This window comes from Portunus trituberculatus, chromosome 50 (genome assembly GCF_017591435.1).
Source record: "Portunus trituberculatus isolate SZX2019 chromosome 50, ASM1759143v1, whole genome shotgun sequence".
Lineage (NCBI taxonomy): Eukaryota > Metazoa > Arthropoda > Malacostraca > Decapoda > Portunidae > Portunus > Portunus trituberculatus.
The window spans coordinates 16915986-16930985 of record NC_059304.1 but is presented as its reverse complement, the minus strand read 5'-3'; the positions used below and the strand labels follow the sequence as shown (position 1 = coordinate 16930985).

The window sequence follows — 15000 nt, the reverse complement described above, 5'->3', positions numbered from 1 at the left end:
GTGAGTGGTGGCGGGAGGTGTGTGGTGTGTGTGTGCACGTGAGGACACACCTGCACGACGCCCGCAGACTGGAAGCGGTTAAAGATTCCCCAACTTGAAGACGAGGTGACGGGATGAATTTAAATGGTGTTGTGTGTGTGTGTGCTCCAGGGAAGTGTGGCGGCGCGGCTCCCTGGGCTGCCTCCTGCTGGGGTGAAGGGACGCTGCAGCTCAGTGTTGGGGTCCAGGAGCGTGAAGGGCCTTTGGAACAGGGCTGTCTGTTGTGGATCTGGGCGTGTATTTGTGTGACGCCTCTGGAACGTCTTTGTTATTCTTTTTGTGTTTTCTGAGCGTGTGGATGGGGCTTCTGGGAACGGAGTTAGTGTACTGGAGTGTGATGTGACCCAGTAACACAGTGTTGGCTACCGGATGTGTGAATTATCTGTGTACTAGTGGTCAGATGTGTGAAAGCGCCTCAGAACACCGCCCATCTTGCCGCGGTGTCAAGGGAGCCGTGAGCCGCCACCATGTGCCACCCTCGCTGCTGTATGGCACTGCCGTGAGTCCCTCGTGGTCCCTCACCGGCAGACGGGACTTGCTTCAACTGTGACGAAACAGACCACCTCTGAGGAAGTGACACTTCTTGGAAAATTACAGACAGCTTTAGAAAGTTCAGGCACGGAGGCCGGCGGCGTGCGGTGGTGTGTGGCGCCAGGACCACGTGGAGTCTTGCGTGGGCCTGGTGTTTTGTTGTGGTGACTCCCGAGGCAGTGGGTGTCCTGGCGACCTCACTGTTGGGTTCAGAGGTGTAGTGTTAAGGGGTTCCCGGACCCCTTCTCTTCCTCCTCGCGTTACTCTGTTCTCCAGGCGTGAAGAAATGAACACAAGAAACCCCGCCGATCCATTCCTGTGAAGTATTGTTGCAATAGAAAGTTGGGAAAGCATTAAGTGAACGAATGGGGTCGTCGTGGCGTCTGAAGATAGATCCGAAGCCCTGTGTGTTTGTGTGTGTGTGTGTGTGTGTGTGTGTGTGTGTGTGTGTGTGTGTGTGTGTGAAACGGACCCAGAAGCGTCGCGTCGTCTCCAGATTCGGGAGGTTGGAATGGCTGGGCCTGCGAGTGACTCCGGGGATGGAAAACCTGTTCACTTGGAGGTCGAGCAGAGATGTTTGTGAGATCGAACAGGTCCTTGTCTTGGCGCGCCGAGTATGGAGATGATGGAGAAAGGTCTGAAGTGCAGGGGGAAAGAGAGAGAGAGAGAGAGAGAGAGAGAGAGAGAGAGGGATGGGAGGGAGATTAACTGGACGGGTAGGAATGCGACACTCCATCTGGACTCTCGCTGTGGGCACTGAACGGTCAGGCTTTTCCTTCAAGATTCCACTCCTGATTGAATAAAAACATCGCCACAAAGTACTCTGTCATCCTCCAGCGTCCACGAATAGCACCACGCCGGGACCCAGGGCGGCGGTGGTCCCAGCAGGAGGAGGGACAGCGGCGAGTAATGCACCCTGAGGCACCTGTTTACCTGTGCGTAGGTAGGAAGCTGCGGTGGGATGGGGGGAGAGGTAGAGAGATCGGTGAAGGTCGTCCACACCAGCCCACGCGGCCTTTCAAGGGAGGGGCGGGGGAGGGGGCAGCTGCGTAGGAAAGTAATGAAAGTGTGTATAGAGTGGAGGTGGTAGCGGGCGGCGGGTGGCTGGAGGCCTGAGGGAGGAGCACAAAGGCGTCCCGGGGAGCCTGGTATGGGACAAGAGCGGCAGGTGTAGAGACGGACAGCAGGGAGGACAGGAGGTGGATGGAGGTATTTTAGTGCATTGTTGTAAAGGACGAACCCAAGCTACGTAAACGGGATGTGAGTCATTCCCCCAAAAGCACGCCGAATGTCATGCCTAGACTGGTGCAATCCCGCGGCGGGTGAAGCAGTGGTGATAGTCCTGGCGATAAGAATAGATAAGGGGAATATGACAGTACTGGAGAACAGCCACGCCGCTTCCCTCGATAAGATTGGTGAGCCGCACAGTGTTCGTGCCGCCTTGAGTGCGGCAGCTTGGTGTGCGCTGAGGTGCGGGATGTTTTTGTTTATAGCTGTCAGACGTGACGACCTCCGCTGCTCCCCAGGGACACGCGCCCCCCTCCCGCCACACGCCTTTGTTGTTGACCGTAACAGGGAATCTGTCGCGTTAGGGTGAACTGGGCTGGATAGGGTGGTGTGAGGGTGGCGCGACTCTGGCGGCGAGTGTGAGCAGCAGTGGCGTGGCTGTCATGCAGGCCGCGGTGCTGGAGGGCGTGGGTCAGGTTGGGGGGATGAGTCAGCGGGCGGGTCTGGATGCTGGGTCATGCAGGACCGTCATGGTGTTGCTGCCGCGGCTCCTTCTTTCCTGCGTGCCGTGTTAATGACAGCGAGTGAGCAATAGGAATGTGGCGTTAATTTAAACCTGAATGTGTCGACACGTGTTGATGTTTCTTTGTGTGCGTGTGCGTGTGCAGCAGAGGCTGTGATCGGCAGTGCAAAGTGCGGCGGCAGGTGTGCGGCTTTAGTGGACCGTGTGTGCCGCGGACCATGTGTCGAGCCAGGCAAGTGAGGACCGCTCAGTCGCGCTGTCAGCCGCTCAGCCCGGCGGTGACCTGACGGTGCCGCGGGGTGTTAGTGTCGCTTGGCTCGGTGTTCGGCGCGCCACGGAAAGACACGTGCTGCGCGCTGTTCGGAGCTGGGAGAGCTTGGGGATTTGTTGGACGTCTTATTGAGTGGTGATAAAAGTGTTTGTGGACGTGTACGCCTCCAGGGCGGCGGTGGAGCGTCGCCACCATGACCTCCACCATGAGAGGCTTCTTGACGCTGGGCCGACGCGGCGCCAAGAACAGAAAGAAACAGAGGCTCGGGGTGTCCACGCTCTTCAACGACGGAGGAGGCGTGCCGGGGGACGCCGTCACGTTGGTGTCCCACCAGAAGCATTCCCGTTCCTTCCAGGACCTACGAGACCTCTCCTCAGGGGACGCCATCATCATCAATGTAGGTGTTCCGCAGGGGTGGCACTGCTGCCCTCGCACCCTTGTTTGGGGGAGTTACTCACCGTGTAATAGATATGTGTGTGTATATTTACGTGTGTGTGTGTGTGTGTGTGTGTGTGTGTGTGTGTGTGTGTGTGTGTGTGTGTGTGTGAGTGAGCGTGCGCCTCCTTGACAACCCAAGACGTTCTCTCTCACACTCTCCGTCACGTGGGGATCTTAAGAGTTTCTTTCAGTAGCCTTGCCTTGGAAGCGTTAATGCTGCAGCGTTATCTGTTGTGGCATCTTGTCCTTCAAGGCGAGGCTGTCCCCGCGGCCGCCTGCCCCACGATCTTGTCCACACGATGGGTTGAATAAACATAAGATATTAATTTTTGCATGTGGGTACAAACTGTGGGGCGAGGCGGGAAACAAAGAGGCAGTGTTCCCGGCGAGGCGTGGTAGCGTTCATTTAAAAATGTGAGAGGCTGGTGAATGTTTATCTTCATCTACCGAAGCTGAACACTCATTAAGATTGTTAATGTGTTTGGGCGTCAAGTTTCACCCAGAATATTCACATACCTTTCCAGATAACGTCTATATTGTATACATTTCAGCAGTCTCTCTTGCTTGCCGTCCTTGTTCTGCTGCGCTCTGGGAAACGCGGCCTGCTACAGATTGACTTTCATTAAGCGCTGCGATTTATCTGAACTTTTTTCGGGGGAAGGAGGGGGAGGATAAGTGACTGAGTGCCTGGTCGGCTTTTATTCAGGGTGAGTAGCGGTGCAGCAGCAGTAAACGCGGCACTTTTATGGCGGCTGCGGCGGGTTGTTGTTGGGATGGCACTCTGACAGGGTACGGGACGGTAACAGGCAAGCAGTGACGCCGCCACGGTGACACTAGAGGGTGATGGTTGCCTGGCAGGGTAAAGGCGGCGTCACACTAGCACTTTTTCCGTCGTCTCAGGCGATTTCCGTCGTCTTTTTACTCTTCCGTCAACTCTTTCCGTCGTCTTGAGTCAGACGGAACGCATCGTTTTCGTCTAGCGCCAATTTTTAGTCAAAATAAGAACTATGGTTTCTAATCAACACTTTTATTAAAAAAATTTTTTTTGTTAAACGGAAGAATGCTATTATCATGACAAGAAATTTAAATGAGTTGATGAATATATATTTGTATACATATTTTTTTCTTCTAGCCTAGCAATGAAAAGTTCCTCAGTTGTTTGTGTACATTTCAGGAGTGCGAATGTGCGACGCTTTTGAATATTTCCAAGGCAACTTCCAAGTAGCTGGCCAAGATGAGCAGTGGACAAAACACACTGACGAATTTCTCATAGAGAGTATTAGAGGTCACCGTTGCCTTTGGGATCACAGAACAGCTGATTACATTATAAGGTGCAAAAAAGCCGCGGCTTGCTGGGGTGAATGAGGAGCCATGTTTGTTTACAATCGACAAGCGCGGCAAAGGCGGAAGCAAGCTTGTGTGTGACGGCCACCGTCTGCAAAAGTTGACAGTCGTCACAAAATTGACAGAAAAAGAAGACGGAAAAGTGCTAGTGTGACGCCACCTTAAGGAAGATTGACAGGCAGGCAGGGACGACGCCAGGGTGACATTAAGATGGCAGGGTACTAGAAGGTGATTTGCAGGCAAGGACGATGCCAGGGTGACATTGCAGGAAGATGAGAAGATGACATTTGACAGGACGGTGGCAGCGTGGTGGAGTGGGTGGCGGGATGGCGGGGAGGATGACATGCTGCAAGGGAATGGTAGAATACCAATAGTAAATTACATCGGGCAGGGTGACAGGCCGCCAGCTTTCATGAGATACGGACCCACGCGGCTATAGATGAGAGGCAGCTCTTTGGCCTGGCTACATTATTGTTGGCACCAGAACACTGTGGTTAGTGCGGCGGGGATGAAAAGCGACACTATATCTTCACGGCCACACACCAGCGCTATGATCGAACAAAGCGGGAAGTAAACACTGAAGTAGTTAGGAGACTGCACATTACACTTAATATACTACAAGGGACGCTGTCTTCCCTGGAGCATTCTGACCTTTAGTCGAGCAACATGAGAAGTAAACAGTGATGCAGGAAACAAACACATGCTCCTGAGATCACACTACCACCCAGACAAGTACCACCCAGACCATCCCTCCAACAATTAACATGAGCCTAAACAGAGAGCCTATACAGCGGCCCGTCAGGCTAACTGGTTGGTGGGTCGCTAGTGGGATAAGAGTGAGAGCTTAACGAGCAAACTAATAACAAGGGGAATGCGAGCCAAACACGTAAACACGGCCATCACAGCGGGGCCGCGAGTAAACACCTGCACCGCCACCCACCGCCGCCTCATGGGACCAAGGCGGCGAGTTAACAAAGCCCCCTAACGAACCTTACAAGTCTGCATTGGAGTCGCAAGGGACGAACAAATAGTACGCGTGATATTGTAGCTTAGGTCAGGTCAAAGTTACGTTAGGTTAAGCAAGGCTAGGTTAGGATAGGTCAAGTTGCGTTAGGTTAAAGTTAAGGTTAGGTTAGGTTCCGTTAAGTAAAGATTAGGTTAGGGTAGATCAAGTTGCGTCAGGTTAGGTTAGGTTAAGTAAGATTAGGTTAGCTTAAGTCAAGTTATGTAAGGTTAGGTTAGACCAAAAGTTACGTGAGGTTAAGTAAGGCTAGGTTAGGTTAAGCCAAAATTGTGTCAGGTTGAGTAAGGTTAGGTTACGTACCATTAGGTTCAGTATAGGTTAGGTTAAGTTGTGTAGGGATAGATTAGGTCAGAATTCCATTAAGTTAGGTTTCAGTTAGGGTGAATTTAGGTTAGGTTACATTTCTTTGCTGTTCGTGTACTTTAGAAAGTCACAAAATTCCGTGAAAAGATAAGGTTAGGATTAATGTCGCTCAGTGTAGGTGATTAGATTTAGTTCAGCAGAGCACACCATCGCCACGTCAGAGGGAAGGACAGCCGGTGAGGCCACGGTGAGGTAAAGGCTGCTTATTTAACCCTCTCATCCCGACCCTCCCACTTGACTGAAAATTCCACCACTGAGCCTTCCTCGTTCATCATTTCCCTCCCTGACCTGTCCTCTCTTTTCTCTTCGGTTTGGATGCGTTTCCCTGCTTTTTTTTCCTGGCTTTCCTCGTCCGGGAGCTGCGTGCCTCCCTCTCAGCCTCATGCATCGCGGTGCTGGTGCTACTCCCTCCCTTGTTGCATGGGAAGCTTATCCTCCGCCATCGCTTCTCGCCCCTTTGTCTGTCTGCCTTTTCTGTCGTCATGTCAGCTTCTCTCTCTCTCTCTCTCTCTCTCTCTCTCTCTCTCTCTCTCTCTCTCTCTCTGCTTATTTATTACTCTTTCAACTCCTACTAATTAAAACTCATGTGTCTGATGGAATTCAACTTTAAATACTGAGAGAAACTAAAAGCGACGTGACACACACACACACACACACACACACACACACACACACACACACACACACACACACACACACACACACACACACACACACACTCACTCTCTCTCTCTCTCTCTCTCTCTCTCTCTCTCTCTCTCTCTCTCTCTCTCTTGCAATTACGTGTAACAAGTCTTGGCAGCGAGAAGTCACGCTACTCGCATTGACGGGATGGCGAAATTACTGGCTAACAAAGGCCAATTAGTAATTATTGTAAGTAAATAGTAAATAACATGATTATCTACTAATTGGCGCTGTGCCGTAACAAGAATATGGTGCCTGGGAAACAATATAATGTCACGTGGTGTTAAGGACAGTGAGGTGGCAAATAGGGCCTCATGTCAGGAGTGTTAAGGTCCATCAGTGTCTCATAAATATGCAAGGCTCTCAGCTCCACGAAGAGTCATATCCATGCTAACCTGCAGCACCTGTGTAGCGGAGGAGGGATGTGGGAGTGTCGCCCGGGTGACCAGTGCCCGGCCAGGTGTTTGTCGCGCCACACACTCACACTCCCCTGCTGCTTATGACGGGTGTTGTTGCCTGGACAGTGTGTGTGATTCTGTTTCTTTTTACTCCGTCATTTCTCCTCTTGGATTATTTATCTCTTGAATAATTTCGCGTCTAAACATTCATTCCCTTTAACTGTTAACGTAACCTAACCTAACGCAATCTGACGTAACTCTTAGCAACTTAACTGTACCCAAGGAAACCAAAGCCAAACCTAACTAAACCTAACCTAAAGCAACTAAAGCCATTCAGACTCACCGTAATATATGCTACTAAAAGCAATAGTTTCAGTGTCCGGTGCTAATAAATATATCCATATGGAGAAAATGTAGAGGGGGAATATCTAGAGGGAACAGGTCAGGGAGGGGGGAATGAAAAATGACCGCAGAGCTCCATTAGAGTCCCTGTATACAAAACTCCTCCTCCTCCTCCTCCTCCTCCTCCTCCTCCTCCTCCTCCTCCTGGGGAAGCGCCGGGGGTGGGCCAGTAGCATCAGATAACCACCCCACTGTCCTTCAGATAAGAGATCGTTGTAATCTTGGACGTTATCTCTATGGGATCGTTTGGTTGTCTGTTTATAGAGCAGGTTGATAGACGCGGCTTATCTGAACACCCCGAGGCAAGTCATGGAGGTATGGGTGTCACTGGGTGGTAGTGAGGTGAATGTTGAAACTCGAGTGGTGTAGCCTGGCGTGATTTGCATGTCACTCGTCAGCAGAGGAGGAAGGAAGAAGTACCAGAGTTCCGATGAAGCTGAGTCAGTGGGGAGGTTTAAGAGATTAGATGATTTTATGGATAGATTGAGAGGATTGGATATGATTACGTGTATTTGGTACGGAGCTGCTATTTTTTTTTCTTTTTTCTTTAGCTTGCTTACTTGTTGCAGTTTCCCTGATGTTCTTAAACCTTCCTAGTGAAAAATGTGCTGGGAATTTACGAGTCTCTCTGAGTGTCTTTAACATTCCACCAGATAAGGTTCTGCGTGGTAATAGTTGGTTAACGTTCAAGCTGATAGGGCCTCTCAATATTGATAAAAACACTGCAGTACAAGATAAGAAAATAAGGAACACTACAAGAAACCTACAAGTGACAGCCCTTTACGAAACAAACCTTCCTATTTCCACCCCAAACTTTCCCCATTTTAACCAACCATCTTCATCCGCTACACGTTTAGGATAAGATTTCAAAAGACAACTTAGAACAGAAAGAGGAAAAAAGGAAGCAAGATTTCACAACTGTCTGTAACTTTTATTTTCCTTCTCCACGAACGAAGCTCGGATTGACGTCACTGATACCTTATGTAAACCCTCCGGTGGTATTTTAACCCCCTCAGTACTGGGACGCATTTTTTACAATGAGTTTGGGTATGATTACACGATCTTATTTACATTAGAAGGGTGTATGGAGGTCAGAAGATGAATGGCTAAATTCTTCACTCCCTTTATTCCCCACATAAGTTTCTGAAACTATAAAATCACTGAATACTAAGCAAAATGAATATGAAAATGCGTCATAACACTAAAGGGGTTAAGTACAGGGAGAGGAAATGAAGAGAGGCCAGCGTGTAGCAGTTTAACATAACCTGACGTAAGCAAGACTGTGTGTGTGTGTGTGTGTGTGTGTGTGTGTGTGTGTGTGTGTGGTGATAGGTGGAGTAGGGGAGGGGGTATTGGCGTGGTAGGTGGGTTGTTTTGAAGTGAAGGTTATGGAGGGGACGTGGTTCTCTATTTGTAGTGGAAATTTGTTCAGTCATTTTCCATTATTTTACGTTTTCACATTTCTCGCTTTTTTTTTCATATTCATTTATTTGATTATTATATTTTAAAGTTCAGCGGCATTTGCAACGATATATTTCAGGTTGCAGTTGTTCCTCCCGGATTTTATTCTGTTTCGTTTTGTTACATTATTTTTTTTTTTTTTTTTTTTTATTGCTCGTACAGCTGTGTGTTTGTTTATTTGTAAATGTGCGTTTTTTTTTTCTGTGCAAAGTGCTCAGGACATTGTACTACGCATTTTGAAACATTCTGCCTCAATATTCAACAATTTTTCGAGGTCCGTTTGTGTAGTTGTCTGTCTAGTCTTCAGTATATATGTGTGTGTGTGTGTGTGTGTGTGTGTGTGTGTGTGTGTGTGTGTGTGTGTGTGTGTGTGTGTGTGTGTGTGTGTGTGTGTGTGTGTGTGTGTAATTCACCTCGGTCGCCTGCCACTCTTCCTCATTACGGAGCGAACTCAGAGCTCATAGACCGATCTTCGGGTAGGACTAAGACCACAACACACTCCACACACCGGGAAAGCGAGGCCACAACCCCTCGAGTTACATCCTGTACCTATTTACTGCTAGGTGAACACACCCCACACATTAAGAGACTTGCCCATTTGCCTCGCCGCACCGGGATTTGAACCCGGTCCTCTCGATTGTGAGTCAACCCTTGTAATTACTCAATTCAACAAGTATTCTGTATCGCCACTGCAGGAAGAAAGAAAACCACCCTTGACAACACCAGCTACTTACTCCTACTGTGGCTTTTGACAACAGACCTTATAGGAGAACAAAGCCTTTCGAACCACAGTATACCCCGCTGTTAAAGTCTGCGGTGAATTGTATCCAGATTTCAATACAATTCTACGGAGAACACTTGCTACACTTGGAACTGAATGGCACTGACGGGGCTTGTGTGTTCTCTGAGTGTCTTGAAGCTTGAGTTGAGATGGGTAGGCTGATTGGTGTGTGTGTGTGTGTGTGTGTGTGTGTGTGTGTGTGTGTGTGTGTGTGTGTGCTTGTTGTTGATTTTAGTAGTGGTGGTGGTGGTGTTGGGGAGGTTTGACATGCGGTAGTGATTGTGGTGGTGTCTGTTCTGAAGGAGGCGGAGGAGGAGGAGGAGGAGGACGAGGAGGGAAGAAAGGAGAATGGTAGAGGAGATGAGAGGTAGAAGAAGAAAAGAAAGCGGAGACTAGAAGAGAGAGAAGAGGGAAAAAAATAGAAAGAAAAGTAGAGGAAAAGAAATAAAAAGAGATAAAAGGGAGGGAAAGGAGGGAGAGAGCTTTGAGGAGAGAAAGCTTATACACTATACTGAGCATCTGATGTGCTAATGCTCTCTCTCTCTCTCTCTCTCTCTCTCTCTCTCTCTCTCTCTCTCTCTCTCTCTCTCTCTCTCTCTCTCTCTCTCTCTCTCTCTCTCTCTCTCTCTCTCTCTCTCTCTCTCTCTCTCTCTCTCTCTCTCTCTCTCTCTCTCTCTCTCTCATTAATGATGCGTGTGTGGGCGGTGCGAGGCAAGGGGTGGAGGGGCAGGTAGGCCGCGGGAAAGTGGGGAAGGGTGATGGGGAGAGGAGGGCGGATTAGGAGCTGTAGGGCGGGCAGGTGGATCTTCTTGCCGCCTCGCAGCACTGCCATGGCGCACATCCATTCAGGGGGAACTGATTGCACCTCCTCCTCCTCCTCCTCCTCCTCCTCCTCCTCCTCCTCCTCCTCCTCCTCCTCCTCCTCCTCCTCCTCCTCCTCCTCCTCCTCCTCCTCCTCTAATAGTTGGAATAGTCACCCGAACAGACTTGTAACTATCTTAAGATCTGTTACTTTTTGGACTTTCTTTTGTACATTCCTTTCCATATTCTACCACACTACCACCACCACCACCACCACCACCACCACCACCACCACCACCACCACCACCACCACCACCACCACCACCACCACCGAGAAGCTACACAATATCCTCATCTCTTCACCTTCCTCCTCCTCTTCCTTCTCATATCTCCACTCATTGCGTCACAGTCACGCGTCAACAAGCCACACACACACACACACACACACACGGCAGTTTCCCCGCGCCTGTGTAACCTTAGTGCTACCTGATATAGAATTTCACACCAAGTCGTGACGTAAACCAGGAGTAACCATATCGAACACAGGAATCCGCGTTCGATAAGAGTAACGAACTAAGAAAGGTTATCACGGTTGCTCGTAAGAAACAGTGCTGTGACGCTTTCCCATGCACGCCGCTCCCTTGCCGTTCTGGGGGAGAAGGTGTATCAAGCCGTAGGAAGAGCTTTTTCGTGAGGGAATACACACACACACACACACACACACACGAAGATTAGTTAGTTCAGTGGTACACGGGTTTTACCGAGGTGAGTTTAGGTTTGATTAGGTTTTGTTTTGTTTATATTAGATGATGTTAGTAGGGTAAGGTTAGGTTGGTTTCATTTAGTGTGGTTTAGTTCAGGTTGGTTTAGATTATAGCTTTAGTTTGCTTTTTTTTTTTTTTTAGGTTGGGTTCAGTTTAGACTATTTTAGTGAAGGTTAGGTTACGTTAGTGGAAGCTTGTTGTTTGAGGAAGGAGGAAATGAAGCAGATTTGAAGTTAGTTTACTCTACTTCAGTGTGGGTTACTTTTAGGTTAGGTTAGACCAGCTTAATTCAGTACAGAGGTTAGGTTAGACTAGTTTAGTTCAGTATAGTTCACCTTGAATTGGATTGCGTTAATAAAACTGATAACATAACGTAATTAAAACTTACCTAAACAAACCCACCATATCCGACCTAACCCATTTCCAGCGCAACTAAACCCAAAATAACGCAACCTAACCTAACCAAACCCTCCCAAAAATACGAGAAAATACTCCATCCCAAGTTATGAGGGAAGCGTGTCGGCAAATCAGGGTAACTCATCCACGCTGCAAAGACCCGGTGATGGAGGCTGCATGTTGATGGCGCGCCGTCTGCACCGCCTCTTAAAGGACGTCAGGGCAGCAGGCAGGGCGGACGTCACCAGCATCGTCACAGCCGCCGCGAGGGTGAACCAGAAATAACTGATTCAAGCTGATGGGAAGAAACGCTAAGCTGAGTTATACCGGTGTTAGTCATGGCCAAGCTGACTCGGAGGGAGGGAGGTAAAAAAAAAAGACGGGAAAGGAGGGAGGAAGGTAGATAAGGTGGAAAGGAAGCTTATGTAGGGAAAAATGAGGACTGGGAAGGGAGAAAAGAAAGGAAGGGAGAAACAAAGACAGGGATAGATGAAGAAAAAGGTGAAAGGAAGAACAAAATAGAGAGGGGAAGGAAAAATGATCAGGAAGGACGGCAAATAGGAAGCAAGAAATAGAGGAAAAGGAAGGAGAGAGAAAAGAAAAAGCAAGGCAGGAAAGAAAGGAAGAAATATGACAAGAGAACGGAGAGAGAGAGAGAGAGAGAGAGAGAGAGAGAGAGAGAGAGAGAGAGAGAGAGAGAAGGGATAAAGGAAGATGGAAGGAGGAAAAGAGAAACAAAGGAAGGGATAAAGATGCAAGAGATAGTGGTACAGCTTTATCTTATACACACACACACACACACACACACACACACACACACACACACACACACACACACACACACACACCCGGTAGCTCAGTGGTTAGAGCGCTGGCTTCACAAGCCAGAGGACCGGGGTTCGATTCCCCGGCCGGGTGGAGATATTTGGGTGTGTCTCCTTTCACGTGTAGCCCCTGTTCACCTAGCAGTGAGTAGGTACGGGATGTAAATCGAGGAGTTGTGACCTTGTTGTCCCGGTGTGTGGTGTGTGCCTGGTCTCAGGCCTATCCGAAGATCGGAAATAATGAGCTCTGAGCTCGTTCCGTAGGGTAACGTCTGGCTGTCTCCTCAGAGACTGCAGCAGATCAAACAGTGAAAACAGTGAAAACACACACACACACACACATTCTCTCTCTCTCTCTCTCTCTCTCTCTCTCTCTCTCTCTCTCTCTCTCTCTCTCTCACACACACACACACACACACACACACACACACACACACACACACACACACACACACACACACACACACACACACACACAGAGAGAGAGAGAGAGAGAGAGAGAGAGAGAGAGAGAGAGAGAGAGAGACCCTGGTTAATAATGCGTGCTTTGTTTTTCCACGTTAAGAGTTTTAGTATGAGAGAGCCTGGAAACAAACACAGCGGAACTACAGACAGACAGACAGACAGACGGAGAAAAGAAGAACGGAAAAAAATGCAGGACTAAACATTTAAACCCTCGAGTCTGGAATCAAGGGAACAAGAGAAGATTAAAAACAGGAAGACCGATGTAGCTAGCGATGTCTTTCGTGTCCTGTCTTGCTGCCCTGTGTTTTGAAGGTATCTGAAGTGTAGGACGGTGAAAAAGAGAGAGGGAGAGAGAAAGAAACATGTGTCTGGGATGAAAGGTAACGTGAGATTGTAGAAAGATAGATTGACTTAGCTTCCTCGGTGCCGTGACGCATTTTCACATCCATTCTGCTTACTATTTGGTGATTTTATATAGCTTCAGAAACTTACGTGGGAGAATGAAATAGTGAAGACTCCAGCCATTAATCTTCTGACCTCCGTAGACACTACGGAGGTCAATAAAGTGGTCTAATTACACTCAAAACTCAAGGTATAATGCGTCCCAGTACAGAAGGGGTTAAATATGGGAAAAAAAAAAGAAAGATATGCTTGGAATATAATGGAGGATGAAATAATACCAATAGACAGATAGATATTAAAAGCAACAGTAATAGAAATAATAAGAAAAGAGAGGTCAGGTGATGTAATACAAAGATAGATGGAAAAAAAATGAAAGATATCCGTGAGAAAATAGAAAAAATAATAAATCATTCTAATAGATAATACTAAAAAATAAAATAATACTAAAAGAAAGATACCTTGGTAGATGCAGACAGTAATAGAAGACAGTGTGGGAGAAAAAAAGGTCAGATGATGTAATGGATAGTTATGGATAGTTATGGATACCTGAGGCGGATATTGGAGACAGACGTGTGGCTTGGATCAGTGGATTGGCTGTGAGGTATCTTTTGTCCACATCTCAAGGTTCCTTCCCGTTACCTGTAGTGTTGGCTTGGCTTAATTGGAGTGACTCTAGTGCTGTTATGAAAAGGTGACGGTGGTGGTGGTGGTGGTGGTGGTGGTGGTGGTGGTGTGGTACGTGATGGTATTGAAAGATAATGGTGGTGATTGTGGTTCATAATGGTTCTAGTGATGAGGATATGGTGGTGGTAACGTTTGTGGTGGTTGTGATGGGGATGATGGTGATGATAGTGTTGGTTCATGAAATACAATAGTTTAGTCAGCTGGTTTTGTTATAACTTAAAAACTTTGGAAATATAAAAGAAAAAAAAAACCTCTTGGCTATGGTGATGGTGGTGATGATAATGGTGACGACAATAATGGCTAACAACAAGGAAATCTGACAGCAACAACATGAAACAACGATGATGACGATAACAATAATAATAACAATGGTGATGATGATGGCAATAATGGTGAGAGTAACAGTGATGACAAAGTAAGGAGTGGTGATAATGGAGATAGTCATGGCCGCTATCACCAAGCTAACCTTCCTTCAGGCGATGGTGAAACATGCCTAACCTTTTGTTTCTTCCTCTTACAGGTGAGTGTGTGACGCAGGTGTGGCGGGCTTCGCGATGTGCTGTGACGTGTTGTAAGTACCTGACTGACTGAGAGAGAGAGAGAGAGAGAGAGAGAGAGAGAGAGAGAGAGAGAGAGAGAGTTGTGTGTTGGTGTTCTTATTTGTTACAAGCACAGGTAAGTCATGTTAATTACAGCGTGACGTCACCACCGTGTTGATCTCTCCTCGTCCTCCTCCTCCTCCTCCTCCTCCTCCTCCTCCTCCTCCTCCTCCTCCTCCTCCTCCTCCTCCTCCTCCTCCTCCTCCTCCTCCTCCTCCTCCTCCTCCTCCTCCTCCTCCTCCTCCTCCTCCTCCTCTCTACCTCCCCCTTCCCTTGCTTCCTCAACCATCTGCCCTTCATTTACCCCTTCTCCCCCTTCCCCTCCTGTCATGTCTTTCTCTTTTACCTGCAGTTTCGTTCGCAAAACCTACTTTTCTGTGTGTGTGTGTGTGTGTGTGTGTGTGTGTGTGTGTGTGTGTGTGTGTGTGTGTGTGTGTGTGTGTGTGTGTGTGTATATTTTCTTGCGACGAGCAGAAATAAGTGGGGGAAGAGGAGTAAAAGGAAGAGGGGAAGAAGAAAAAGAAGAAGGAGAAGAATAAAGATAGCAAGCTCTTCTATATTCTCCCGATCGGATAAAAA

The 15000-nt window shown here is 48.1% G+C and overlaps 1 protein-coding gene across 6 annotated transcripts in view; it reads left to right on the top strand.

The window, feature by feature from the left end:
• LOC123500164 (cytohesin-1-like) overlaps positions 1–15000 on the top strand; it is a 226200-nt gene that overhangs the window by 139012 nt on the left and 72188 nt on the right. The window contains exons 1-2 of one of the 6 annotated variants that reach the window (XM_045248866.1): positions 1–105; positions 2466–2988. The exon at positions 1–105 is cut by the window's left edge and continues 37 nt beyond it. The exons of 3 other annotated variants lie outside the window; for them this stretch is intronic. In XM_045248866.1, coding sequence (XP_045104801.1) covers positions 2785–2988 — 204 coding nt within the window. In that variant the 5' untranslated portion in view covers positions 1–105; positions 2466–2784. Of the gene's footprint in view, positions 106–1706; positions 2041–2465; positions 2989–15000 lie in introns of those variants that run through there. 2 more of the 6 variants (XM_045248864.1, XM_045248865.1) reach the window with 2 other exon arrangements.